The 13,500-nt window shown below is 40.9% G+C and overlaps 1 protein-coding gene across 9 annotated transcripts in view; it reads right to left on the bottom strand.

Annotated features, from left to right (window-relative positions):
* The window catches only part of ca10a (carbonic anhydrase Xa), a 194,547-nt gene that overhangs the window by 113,780 nt on the left and 67,267 nt on the right, over nt 1-13,500 (bottom strand). For all 9 annotated transcript variants that reach the window (XM_061706012.1, XM_061706005.1, XM_061706011.1 and 6 more), the window contains one exon: nt 6,615-6,800. In XM_061706012.1, the coding sequence (XP_061561996.1) occupies nt 6,615-6,800 (186 nt within the window). The remainder of the gene's footprint in view (nt 1-6,614; nt 6,801-13,500) is intronic.

A 13,500-nucleotide genomic window follows, 5' to 3' on the forward strand; every position in this document is an offset into this window, starting at 1 on the left:
ATTGCCTGCCTGTGTACCGACCTATGCCCGTCTATTAAACCTCTCTTTTTGGAAACTGTCCATTTGGTTTGGAGTCGTGCATTTTTGGGTCCTATCCTCTGTTCCGTTCATGACACCCAATCTAGATGACATCTGAGGTCATGGCTGCATATGATGAAGTCATAGATTTTCCTTTCTTGGTAGCGTTCTTCAGCTCGCATGTGTAATAAGATTTTCCCAATTTACTAGAGATTAAACTATAAAGCTAATATACAAAAATTTTAATGTCTTTGTGTTCTGGTAGTTCCTTACTGACCTCCAGATTCTTCTGATGCGCCAGTGCCAGGTCAAGAGTTTTCTGATTAAACCCATTAACTATTGTAATATTTTGAGCATTCATTAGTATTACATGGACAGTTAGTCGCATTTGACAGTCGGTTAGGATGCATAATAGCAGACTCTTCTGGAGATATTGTCCGTGACCTCTTTGCCTCCTCCATATCCGTTGTGATCTATACATAGACCACATTGTTGCACAATTTTTTTAATTGCCCAGGGTGTAAATTTCAATTATAAGCATGAAAAACAGGCCATTTATCACCTATCCAAGACTCATATATAGTATTTATCAAAATGCATCATATTTTCTTGACGACCAGTCAATGTCCTTGCTTTGGTACCTCTTGCTAGTTAGTAAAAAAACAAAAAAAACAGTGATTGGATAATATTTTTTTTCTTGTCGTCAGAAGGATATTTGGCATTTTGTAAGACACGTTTATGTTGTAAGTATAAATGTGATGCGATAATAATATTATTGTTTACATGTTAAAACACCCGATAACCTTGAGCAACACACACCATCATCTCCTAATTGTGTCTGTCATTCTGAAAATATGCAATATTACTCACACTGAAGTCATGTTCTCCAACAAAAAGTGCACTGTGATGAATTTGACCACTTTCTTTGTACTTACCATTGTGAAGTCAAAATCTCCCCCAAGCACCATGTAAAGAGCATACTGTAATAAACCAGAAAAATCATCAGTCGGTCCAAACCCAGTAAAATCCTACTCTATCACATCTGACCCATATTCTACTTGTTACATGGCATTTCAATGCTTGAGAGCTACAGCAAATATGGAATGAAATATGTTATGTAGTATGTATGTAACGCGTTGAAAGCTATTGAGTGACCACATTATACAGTACCTGCATAGCCTACTTAAAATAAGAAGAATTGTAATGCCATTAGAATGAAGATCCCACAGCCATTGAAGCTTTTCTTCCAGACATCTGAGTGGGTGGCGCTGAACTACAAAAAAGTTGATTTAAAAAAAAAAAAAAAAAAAAAAAAAAGAAATGAATAATAATAATCAGTATCTCAGCAAGACTTTTATCAGTGCTAATGGCACGTCTCTAACAGTGCTCGAGAAAAGGAAGCATACCCTTTCCATCCAAATCCAAGGTGCAACCAGACAAGTCATCTGATGAGCCTAACTAATTGCATGATGAAGCCTAACTTGCCTAACAAAATTAGCTAGCTCATTATAATAATGGGCTAGCTATTCACCAGTTAACATTGCTAATATTAGCCCAAGTCCACACCTGTGACTCCATAATGTTATTTATTCAGCTAACGTGTATTAGCTAATGTTTATATTTTCAGATATGGTCTTTCGCAATAGCACGACTTACCGTGACATATTTTAAAAACTAAAATGTGGCTTGGTGTTTCTGGTCATCGAGGTGTCGTGTAAGCATCAAGGTGTTGAGATGACGTCACACTGCACGCGCACCCGTCTCGAGGGGGCAGGAGACGAAGTGATGATGATTGGGTGAGAGAGTAAAATTTCATTGGAAGCCAATCAGAGATAGACTTGGGTGTGTGTTGCGAAAGCAAGGATGGTTGCACAGACACACACACAATGAGTCAACACAAGTAGTGAGTTGTGAGGACCAACGAAACGAGAAAAAACAGAAATAGCGAGCCAGGTTAAAAGTACAGCGAAAGCAGCATTCGTTATCTTGAAGTAAAGACTACTTTTTTTCTGTAAACAAATTTAAAGGAACAAATAGACGATTGCACATTCTGCTATGGACAAAAGCGCCTTGAGCAACCTCTTTCACCGGCACAAGCTTTAATGAAATTATTGGCCATTAACGTTGAAGGACAGGAAGACAGTGCCACACAACCAAAACAAAAAAAGCTTGATTTTTCGGCCCCGCATATTGGTAGCCCCACATGCTGCGGAGGACACGTTGAGCACCGGTGAGTCAGACTCATTCAAAAGCACTTGTTCCCAAAAATAGCGGTTGGATTAGAGGTACGAAAGCCATGTAAACAGACATTCTGCTAATATATATACACTCAATAAGGTGAAATCATAATTTGTCAAACATTTATTGTTATTTTTATTGATCCACTTTAGGACCATAGCAATTATATCAACAATAATATATGACATTAAATAGGTGGCTAAATTCACGTCGTCCAACATTAAAATCATTTATGTACTGTTTCTGTTACTAATTTAAATATGTCCATATCAACATAATGGGTCACCAACATGACTACAGGACCAGTAGGACCCCACGTTGTAACTCAAATCTCATGAAACATTGCTCAAAGGCACATTCCAGTTTGAATTTACAGTACAAAGGGCCATATTCTCCCGTTTATGTGTAAGGCTGTTTTTTTAACCGTCTGACTTACGCAACCTTTACCTATGCGGATTCTCCTATAATGTCATTTGACACACCCACCGTGCGTGGAGTTTTCCTGAGGTGTAGGAATGGCGTAGAAATCAATTTAGAAAATTTATCAAACTTTAAATGTGAAGAGGACACAGAAGTTAGCACCCCTGACATGCGCACTTCTCGCCTAACAAGCATTTATTTTTTTTTATTCTTTACAAAATAAATCCAATAAAAGTACTTTAATCAGAATACTGTGCTTAGGACTGAATGCATTATTGGAGGTCCATTATAGAAAAGCAGGTGAGCCAGCTGTTGTTTATCAGCAGGGCCACAGACTGAAGGTGAGTCACTAAATTGTATTTTACGACTGACAGACAAAATAAAAACAAATGATTAAAAATCTAACTCACCATCGCGCCATTATGATGACTGCAGTTGCAGCGCTTTCAGACAAACGCCAAGCCGCAATAGCATCATTCCAGTTGATAGCTCCTCGCAGGTGAAAGAGTCAGATGGCGCTGACATTTATCGCCAGTTAATATGATGGAATATGTCAATGTTCAGCCACTGGCATAATGTGATAGGGACACATTATTGGGCAGTCAGTGAGCGTATATCCAAACAGGCAACACCAGTCAGCCACCACTGGGCTGCCACCAGGCCATGGGCACCAGTTAGCTGAATCAAATTGAACTGAATCGTATTATCACAAGGACCCCCTCCATTCACCACATCACATCAGGGCTTCCACAACTCCACTGGCTCCCAGTCCAATACCACATCCAATATAAAATACCGATCTCCACCTCCAAGGCAAACAATAACCTCGCACCACCATAGCTTGCTGCTTCCTGCTCTCTCAGATCTTTGTCCTCCATCCACCTCACCATCCCTTCTGCCCATCTGTCTACTGTGGGGGACAGAGCCTTCAGCTGCTCTGCCCTCCGTCTTTGGAACTTACCACCTGACCGCCGAAACACAGACTCATTAACCCTCTTCAAAACCAAACTCAAAGACACACCTGCCTGTTTAGTTTAACTTTCCCCAATATCATTTGCCATTTTAATTGATGTTTGTTTAATGCTTGGTTATTTTTATTGTATCGCTAGATTGCTTTTAACTATTTTTGTACGGTGACCTTGACTGCTGTGAAAGGTGCCTATAAATAAAATTCATTATTATTACATGTACAGTGGGTACGGAAAGTATTCAGACCCCCTTAAATGTTTCACTCTTTGCTATATTGCAGCCATTTTCTAAAGTCATTTAAGTTAATTTTTTCCTCATTTGTACACACAGCACCCCATATTGACAGAAAAAAACCCAGAATTGTTGAAATTTTTGCAGATTTATTAAAAAAGAAAAACTGAACTATCACACAGCCATAAGTATTCAGAACCTCTGCTGTGACACTCATATTTAACTCGGGTGCTGTCCATTTCTTCTGATTATCCTTGAGATGGTTCTACACCTTCATTGGAGTCCAGCTGTGTTTGATTATACTGATTGGACTTGATTAGGAAAGCCACACACCTGTCTATATAAAACCTTACAGCTCACAGTGAATGTCAGAGCAAATGAGAATCATGAGGTCAAAGGAACTGCCTGAAGAGCTCAGAGACAGAATTGTGGCAAGACACAGATCTGGCCAAGCTTACAAAAACATTTCTGCTGCACGTAAGGGTCCTAAGAGTACAGTGGCCTCCATAATCTTTAAATGGAAGACGTTTGGGACGACCAGAACCCTTCCTAGAGCTGGCCATCCGGCCAAACTGAGCAAGGAGCAAGGAGAGGAGCTTTGGTGAGAGAGGTAAAGAATAACCTAAAGATCACTGTGGCAGAGCTCCAGAGATGCAATCGAGAGATGGGAGAAAGTTATAGAAAGTCAACTATCACTGCAACCCTCCACCAGTCGGGGCTTTATGGCAGAGTGGAAGCCTCTCCTCAGTGCATGACACATGAAAGCCTGCATGGAGTTTGCTAAAAAAAAATTTAAAAAAATGAAGGACTCCAAGATAGTGAGAAATAAGATTCTCTGGTCTGATGAGACCAAGATGGAACATTTTGTCCTTAATTCTAAGCGGTATGTGTGGAGAAAACCAGGCACTGCTCATCACCTGTCAAATACAGACCCAACAGTGAAGCATGGTGGTGACAGGATCATGCTGTGGGGGTGTTTTTCAGCTGCAGGGACAGGGCGATTGGTTGTAATCGAAGGAAAGATTAATGCGGCCAAGTACAGGAATATCCTGGACAAAAACCTTCTCCATGGTGCTCAGGACCTCAGACTGGGCCGATTGTTCACCTTCAAAAAAGACAATGACCCAAAGCACACAGCTAAAATAACAAAGGAGTGGCTTCAGAACAACTCCGTGACTGTTCTTGAATGGCCCAGCCAGAGCCCTGACTTAAACCCAATTGAGCATCTCTGGAGAGACCTGAAAATGGCTGTCCACCAACGTTCACCATCCAACCGGACAGAACTGGAGACGATCTGCAAGGAGGAATGGCAGAGGATCCCCAAATCCAGGTGTGAAAAATTAGTTGCATCATTCCAAAAAAGACTCATGGCTGTATTAGCTTAAAAAGGGTGCTTCTGCTCAATATTGAGCAAAGGGTCTGAATACTTATGGCTGTGTGATATTTCATTTAAAAAAATTTTTTTTTAATAAATCTGCAAAAATTTCAACAATTCTCTTTTTTTTCTGTCAATATGGGGTGCTGTGTGTACATTAATGAGGAAAAAAATGAACTTCAACGATTTTACCAAATGGCTGTAATATAACAAAGAGTGAAAAATTTAAGGGGGTCTGAATACTTACCGTACCCACTGTATTATTATTATTTTGATTTTGAGCACTTTTAGCGTCTGGAAACTCAAAGAATCTAAATTCTTGACCATTTTGAAGCCCGATTTCACATACTTTGTAATTTTTTTTAATCCATTCATTCATTTTCTCGCTTGTTAACAAGACTTTTCTGTGATGTGTCAAATTTGTCATCGTTGCGTCCCTGGGCAAGACAATTAACCACGTTGCCTACGAATGAATCTGGCTGGATGTTAGGTGATGGCAGCCAGGCTTCCATCAGAGTGCCCCAGGGAAGCTGTGACTACACAAGTAGCTTACCACCATCAGTGTGACTAACGAGTGAATGAATAATGCCTGAAATTGCGAAGCGTCTTCGAGTGCTTAAAAAAAACAACGCTATATAAGTATAATGCATTATTATTATTATTATTAATGTTTGCTTAGAATATTTGTGTCTTTTTGGTTTCACTTTAATTACTTTTTGGGAAAGTGATAGGTACCTATAACTAATTTGCTCAACACTACTAAACACCTAGTCAACTTCCTCTTGGGCTTTCATTTGTAGTTACGGAACAGTCCGGTATTCGTAAAACATTTTTATTCAGCACACCCTGTGATAACACAGTTTGAAAATATGATAATGTGTGAGTTTGATGTCTATGAATTCTCTGAAAAACATAGAACATTAAGTAATTTGTAATGCCTTGATTTATTTGGCTGTGCCTCCCGGTGTTCTGGTCATTTGCATGTGGTATAAGGATCTGTGTTTGGGACCTCCTTGCTGCCAGATATTGCTATACATCTTGTCACAATATATGTGTCAAGATGTATAGCATGCATACATATCTGTAATATGTCCTCTTTCCAAAGAAAATACATTGTCCAAGTTGTTTTGTCTTCAAATATTTATTTCAGGAGGTATCCTGTTCTCTATATTAGAACAAGTATTTTCTTTCAGTGGGATTTATTTTTCAGTCTTATTTTAGCCTCTTTATTTGTTCCAATGGGCACCCATATCAGGAATTCACCAAACCTTGCTCAGTTTATCTTGACATAAACATTCTCGTTTCAGACGTCCTCTTCCAGTTTCCTCTGCAGAAAGCATACAAAGACACACATTGCACTCACCTCTCCAGAGAAAGCCTGTCCATTCAGCAGATGTTCAGAGCCCTGATTGTCTTCGCTACCAAAGTGTAGCCGAATCTCCTCCAGACGATGGCTGTACATCATAGGCCCACCAGAGATATTAACCAGATGCTCCTTGTCCAATCGCACAGAAACATGGCGACCTGTGTTATACATTGTCCCCCTCACCTGATGAATTAATTAAAAGACAAAAGAAAAAATATCCAGTAAGAAATGTGAATAATGTTCCACTGAAACTCAATTGAATTTGAACTTCAAATGACATTCTTGATTGCAATCGAATTAAATTTTACTCATTATATTCCTTCAAGGCGGCATGGTGGTCGAATGGTGAGCACATCTGCCTCACAGTTTTGAGGACCGGGTTTCAAATCGCCTGTGTGGAATTTTAATGTTATCCTCGTGCATGCATGGGTTTTCTCCAGGTACTCTGGTTTCCTCCCACATCCCAAAAACATCCATGGTAGGTTAATTCATCCATGCATATTCTTTACCGCTGTTGGATATATTGGAGAAGTTATCATTTATTTGCTTAGCTTGCATTAGTATTATGGACAATTTTTAGAAAGAAAGATGTCTCGCCTTCAAGAAGATGACTCAGCAGGAATCATCTGAGAGAAGGACGTGGCCGGGACGTGGCAGGTGTTGGTGCCATGTTTTCACCTTGAAACCCTACCCTTAGTGTGTTGTGTCTTGTAGCTTAGTACGTTATGTCTTGTAAACTTAGAAACCTCCCTATTTTCAAATAAATGCAGGAGCGACGGGAGAGATTGTTTAGAGCGTGTTGAGAGGCTGTAATCTGAACAATCTCCGATGCGCCCTCCTAATGAGAAAAAGAAGCCAGCGTCTTCATTCCTTTTGTGTCTATTTTTTATATTGTTGGGCAAGATAAATCCAACAACCGCTTATCCTCACTTGGGTCACAGAGAGGTGGAGAGGTGGGGTACACCCTGAACCGGTCGCCAGCCAATCGCAGGGCACATAGAAACAAACAACCTTTCGCACTGACATTTACACCTAGTGAGGATAAGCGAGACATAAAACGGATGGCTGGATGGATGGATATTCCTTCAATGGTAAATTCAATTCATATTCTGCTGTGATTGCATGCTGCAATTAGAACCAGATCACACACATGCAGGCATGCAAGAAGTGCATCAAGTCAAGTGTCCGCCGTTAGGACAGCTACTCGTGCCCATCAAAGTCCGCGATCAGTCGAGCCCTATGACCGTACAAAAATCCTTTAATATGTCACAAAATCAAATGCATGTTTTATGTCATTGTCAAGAACTAAAAAACTACCACAATCACACTGCCAAATATGACAGTAGTCCGACATGACAGCCAGCGATCACCATCAAAGTCCGCCTCTGTCACACAATGGCAATGGTCACACAACGCCACCATGCACCCAACAGAAATGCCTGTGTCAGCCATAGGAACTCTTTGCAAACATCTCAGAGGCATTTGTGATGCAATCAATACAAAAGTAATCTGACGTAACCAGTCTATATATGCGGAAATGAATCTGCAAGTACTTCATGTGGGATTAGGTGGCGGTTTTCATTCGTCAAGCAGGCATTTTAGTGATTGATTTTTTTAAAAATAAGCGTATTGAAATAGTTCACGATCACTGTCTAAAACGACTCATTGTCTAAAAAAAACCTGCATACTTTCAATATAGGCAAAAATTACACCGCAGAGTATGTATTCGTTCAATGAGGGTGAGGCTGCAATGATGCACAGGCAATCAGCTCACGGGATAAATCCACTCGTGCTCTCATTGGTCGATGTCGCGCCGGGAACCAATCACGCGCCTTGTATGAGTGCCCGTACAGTACAGGCATGTACAAAGCCTCTGAGTCAACTCATCTCTTTGTTTGGCATGCAGGGAGACGTTCTCTCGCACACATCAACATGAAACAACGCGTCTTTCCGCAATATGGCTGCCAATATGGCTGTATTTATTTATTTATTTTTTAATGAATATTTTGGAAAAACCCGCAAAGCACTGAAGCCGCAAAACGTGAAGCGCGAAGTGGCAAGGGAATACTGTACCATACTTTGCTTGGGAATGTTTGCTTTACGCACACTTCTGGGTGTACGCACGCTTGATAAATGAGCACCCCGATTAAGTGCTTCAAGTGGCTCCTCATGCACCACATCAAGTCCTCCTTGATGTCCTCCTCCTTGTGAAAGATTGTGATGCAGAGAATGAAGTTGAAGTTTTGAAATACAAGTGCATCGGGTGTTTGATTAGTGGAAAGCGTCTTTGAGTGTCTCGATAAGCGCTTTAGAAGTTTAATGTGTTGTTATTATTAATATTTTGACAAAAAAAGCTTGAATAATCACATTAGAGACAGAAGGAATGATATGTATGTGTATGAAAAACATTTATTATTAATTTACATTTATTTTAAATATGTGTGGTTGTTTTCATGTGGTTGACTGACTCAACATGAGCCGTTAGCTTAAAGAAACGGCTGCTCGTGAAAACTATCCCCGCGAGGACGTCAGGACTTGAGGTTAAAATCACTCATGAGTATGTTCATTGCGTAGTACGTCATTCCTTGTGCAAACAAATCACTCATCGTACTAGTACATTGCTCCTTAGCGGATCACAAACGAAGAATTTCCACGAACCAATCACTCGTGTCTAACGGATCGCGAACGATAAGTTCTACGAACGAATCACTGTTCAGTTCCTCAGTACACCAGTTCACTGAACAAATCACTGATCACTTAAGTCCCTCCCCCGGTTGCATTGCGCTGCCTGACGCTGGCTGCTCATTGGTCATTCGCCAAAATGAGTGACAACGCTGGCGGATCACAAATCACACGGCAGTACGTTTAATGAAGTCCCACCCCCGCCTGCACGCTGGCTGCTCATTGGTCATTCGCCAAAGATTCAGAAGTGAGTGATAGAACGTTTCGGCAGTTCCTTTTCTGCTCCCAGCCGACTCGCTTGCTTGACGGCGGCGGGTGGCGGCCAAGATAAAAGAACGAATCATTTCATAAACTGATTCGGTTCAGTTCATTCACTAAAAAGACTCGTTCCTCTGAACGAAACGTTCGCGAACGAAACAACACAAGCTCACGCATTGATTAAGAATGAAGCTAGTGCGCTCCTAAATTCCTCATTGACTCTAATTTCACTCAGGATATCTCGGCTTTTTATAACAGTAGACAAAGAGGAGTCTCAATACTAGTTCATAAAAGACTATTTTTTACAATAAATAGTACAGTAGCAAAACCAGAAGGCCGATACATAATTATACAGGCTACAATATTTAACAAACTATACACAATTGTCAATGTATATGCCCAGATCAATAAAGATAATCCATCCTTTTTTCACACGCTGTTTTCATACTTGCTTAACTTGTCAGCCAATTCTACAATTATCATGGGAGGCGACTTTAACCTTATGCTAAATCCCCTTATAGATTGCTCAAATCTCAAAAATAGCAATCAGCCACAATGCGCCAATATACGTATTAGAGAAGTATATGGATGACTTTGGACTTGTTGACATATGGAGGCTGAAAAAAACAAGACAAAAAGAGAATACACATTTTTCTCATCAGTTCACCGCTCTTTCTCAAGAATAGATTTGTTTTCTCTCAACTTTCTCCCAATTCAACAGCCCAAGAATTACCTCCAAAATACATCCAATCATAATCAGTGACCATGCACCAATTTCTCTCAACCTAAAAATTTTGTCAAATTTGGGACCCCCACCAACATGACGCTTCAACACGTCCCTATTGAAAGACCTGGACTTTGATTATTTTATGAAGAAAGAATGGGAGGATTTTTTGAAATTCAACGACTGCTGTGGGAAACCAGGAAATGAGAGGTCGAATCATATACTCTTCGTACAAGAAAAAACAAGAACAAATATGAGAAAATTAAATTGAAGGCAGCACGGTGGACGACTGGTTAGCACATCTGAGGACCAGGGTTCAAATCCTGGACCCGCCTGTGTGGAGTTTGCATGTTCCCCCCGTGCCTGCATTGATTTTCTCAGGATACTGCGGTTTCCTCCCTTATCCTAAAAACATGCGTGGTAGGTTGATTGAAAACTCTAAATTGCCCGTAGCTGTGTATGTGTTTATATGTGCCCTGCGATTGGCTGGCGACCAGTTCAGGGTGCACCCCGCTTCTCGCCCGAAGATAGCTGGGCTAGGCTCCGCGGCCCTAGTGAGGATAAGCGGTACAGAAAATGGATGGATGGTTGGAAATTGAGGATAAAATTAAACATCTCAAAGAAGACTATGCAATTAATCCGACAGATACGCTTAGAAACCAACTTCAAAAGGCAAAACATCAATTAGATGTCATTTTATCAAAAAGAACAGATTTTCTACAATCAGAATCATCTTTAGTTGTCAAGTATGTCAAAAGCACAAGAAATTTGACTCCGTTAGTTGGAGCCGCTCTAGTACGACAACAGACACAGTGAATACTTTTGAAACATAAAAACACAGTCACTGAGCGATAAAAGGTTACCAGAAATGTGGTAATGCGACACAATTTCTTTTTTTTTGTGACAATTGACTAAATGATGCAGAGTCCTGTGGCAATTTAGAGCAGTTTGAAATGACTAATAGAACAATAGTCTGGTACAGTGACCATTGTGCGAACGGCGCAGAGACATCAAGAAATTAATGCAGTAAGTGACTCGTAATGCGATAGTCTGGAACAATGTCAATTGTGCAAATGGTGCAGATACTTCTCGGCAGTAACGGTCAACAACAGATATCCTCAGGAAGTACATCCTCTGCTTGACCTTTTAGAGGATGGAGTTGATGTTGGTCTCCCACTTCAGGTCCTGAGAGACTGTGATTTCCAGGAACGTGAAGGTCTCAACGGTTGACACAGGGCAATTGGACAGCGTGAGGGGCAGTTGCGGCGAAAGATTCCTCCTGAAGTCCACAATCATCTATACAGTCTTGAGCGTGTTCAGCTCCAGATGGTGTCGGCCGCACCATGGCTCCAGCCACTCCACTTCCTGTCGATATGCAGACTTGTCACCATCTTTGATGAGGCTGATGACTGTGGTGTCGTCTGCAAACTTCAGGAGTTTGGCAGCTGAGTGCATTGAGGTGCATTCGTTCGTGTAGAGAGAGAAGAGCAGTGGAGAGAGGACACATCCTTGGGGCGCCCCGGTGCTGGTGTGTGTGTAGATGAGGTGGTGTCCCCCAGCCTCACCTGCTGTGTCCTGCCCGTCAGGAAGCTGTATATCCACTGGCAGATGGCAGGTGAGACGCTGAGCTGGAGAAGCTTGGAGGAAAGGAGTTCAGGGATGATGGTGTTGAACGCTGAGCTGAAGTCCACGAACAGGATCCTCTCGTAGGTCAACGCGCCGTCGAGGTGCTTTAGGATGAGGTGCAGTCCCATGTTGACTGCGTCGTCCACAGACCTGTTTAATCGGTAGGCAAACTGCAGGGGGTCCAGCAGGAGACCTGTGACGCTCTTGAGGTGATCCAGTACGAGGCTTTCAAAGGACTTCATGTCAAGGCGACAGGCCTGTAGTCATTCAGACCCGAGATTGCAGCTTTCTTGGGGACTGGGACAACAGTTAAGATACACTAACTTTGAGTACATTTCTTGCGAACCAACTTCAGTGCAATAAAGAAAAAAATTATTAATGACAGGCATTCAAGATTGAAATGGCAGCTGTACACAGTCACAGCTAGAAATAAAGGAAATATTTTACTATATATATATATATATATATATATTTAAATCGGTCCTGTTAAGCTACATGGCCTTGCAGAATGGTGGATCTGTATGGCTTTGTGCTGGAACAGTTTTGCTGTGCAGAAGGGGAGTTAGAAATACTCCCTCTGATTGCATTTAAATGTTTTTAATTATTCTGATATTTATTGAAAATGCAGCTGGACAGAAAATGGTTTTAGGGGACAGACAGAGGGACAGAGTGGAAATGGGTACTAGGGGTGTAAACCACAGCAGAACAATAGTGAGAAATATTTTGCAATTATTATAGCAGCTTATATACATCTTTGAACAACCCAGACCAAAAAGTAATTGACACTTTTATTAAAGATCTAAACATTCTTCAATTAAATACAGAAATTAAACACAGTCTTGATGCTCCTTGAACCATCACAGAATTACATAATGCATTAGAAAATATGCAATCGGGACGAACGCCTGGCCCAGACGGAATCTCCATCGCAATCATTAAACATTTCTGGCCAATACTAGCGCCTCTATTTTTCAGAACAGTCCAGGAGATAAGGTTACAAGGTTACAAGGTACTTTTATTGCCAATTCTTCAATATGCGTAACACATACAGAGGATTGAAATTACAGTACTCATGGGCCGCGGTGCTACAAAACACAGTACAAATAATATCAATACAAAAGATAAATAAACTATACTATATACAGTATAAAATATATTAATTGAATGTACAAATATCAAAGGTCAGGTGACGTGTGCAACATAGTCAAGGTCAGAGAACCAAGGCATATAAGACATTTATAAATTAAATTACAAAAACCCAATGCTGCTAAAGTGGCTGGCTTGAGTGTGCGTGTGTGTGTGTGTGTGTGTGTGTGTGCATCTACTGTGGGTACGGAAAGTATTCAGAACCCCTTACATTTTTCACTCTTATTTTTATATTGCAGCAATTTGCTAAAATCATTTCTGTTAATTTTTTTCCTCATTAATGTAAAAACAGCACCCCATATTGATATGTTTGCTGATTTATTAAAAATGTTGTATGTTGGTGTGCAGTCATAGGTCAGCAGGGTGAAGAGGAGGAGGCTCAACACACAACCTTGAGGGGCCCCCGTGTTCAGAGTGATGGTGCTGGATGTGTTGCTGCCGACATGT

This window comes from Phycodurus eques, chromosome 19 (genome assembly GCF_024500275.1).
Source record: "Phycodurus eques isolate BA_2022a chromosome 19, UOR_Pequ_1.1, whole genome shotgun sequence".
NCBI lineage: Eukaryota > Metazoa > Chordata > Actinopteri > Syngnathiformes > Syngnathidae > Phycodurus > Phycodurus eques.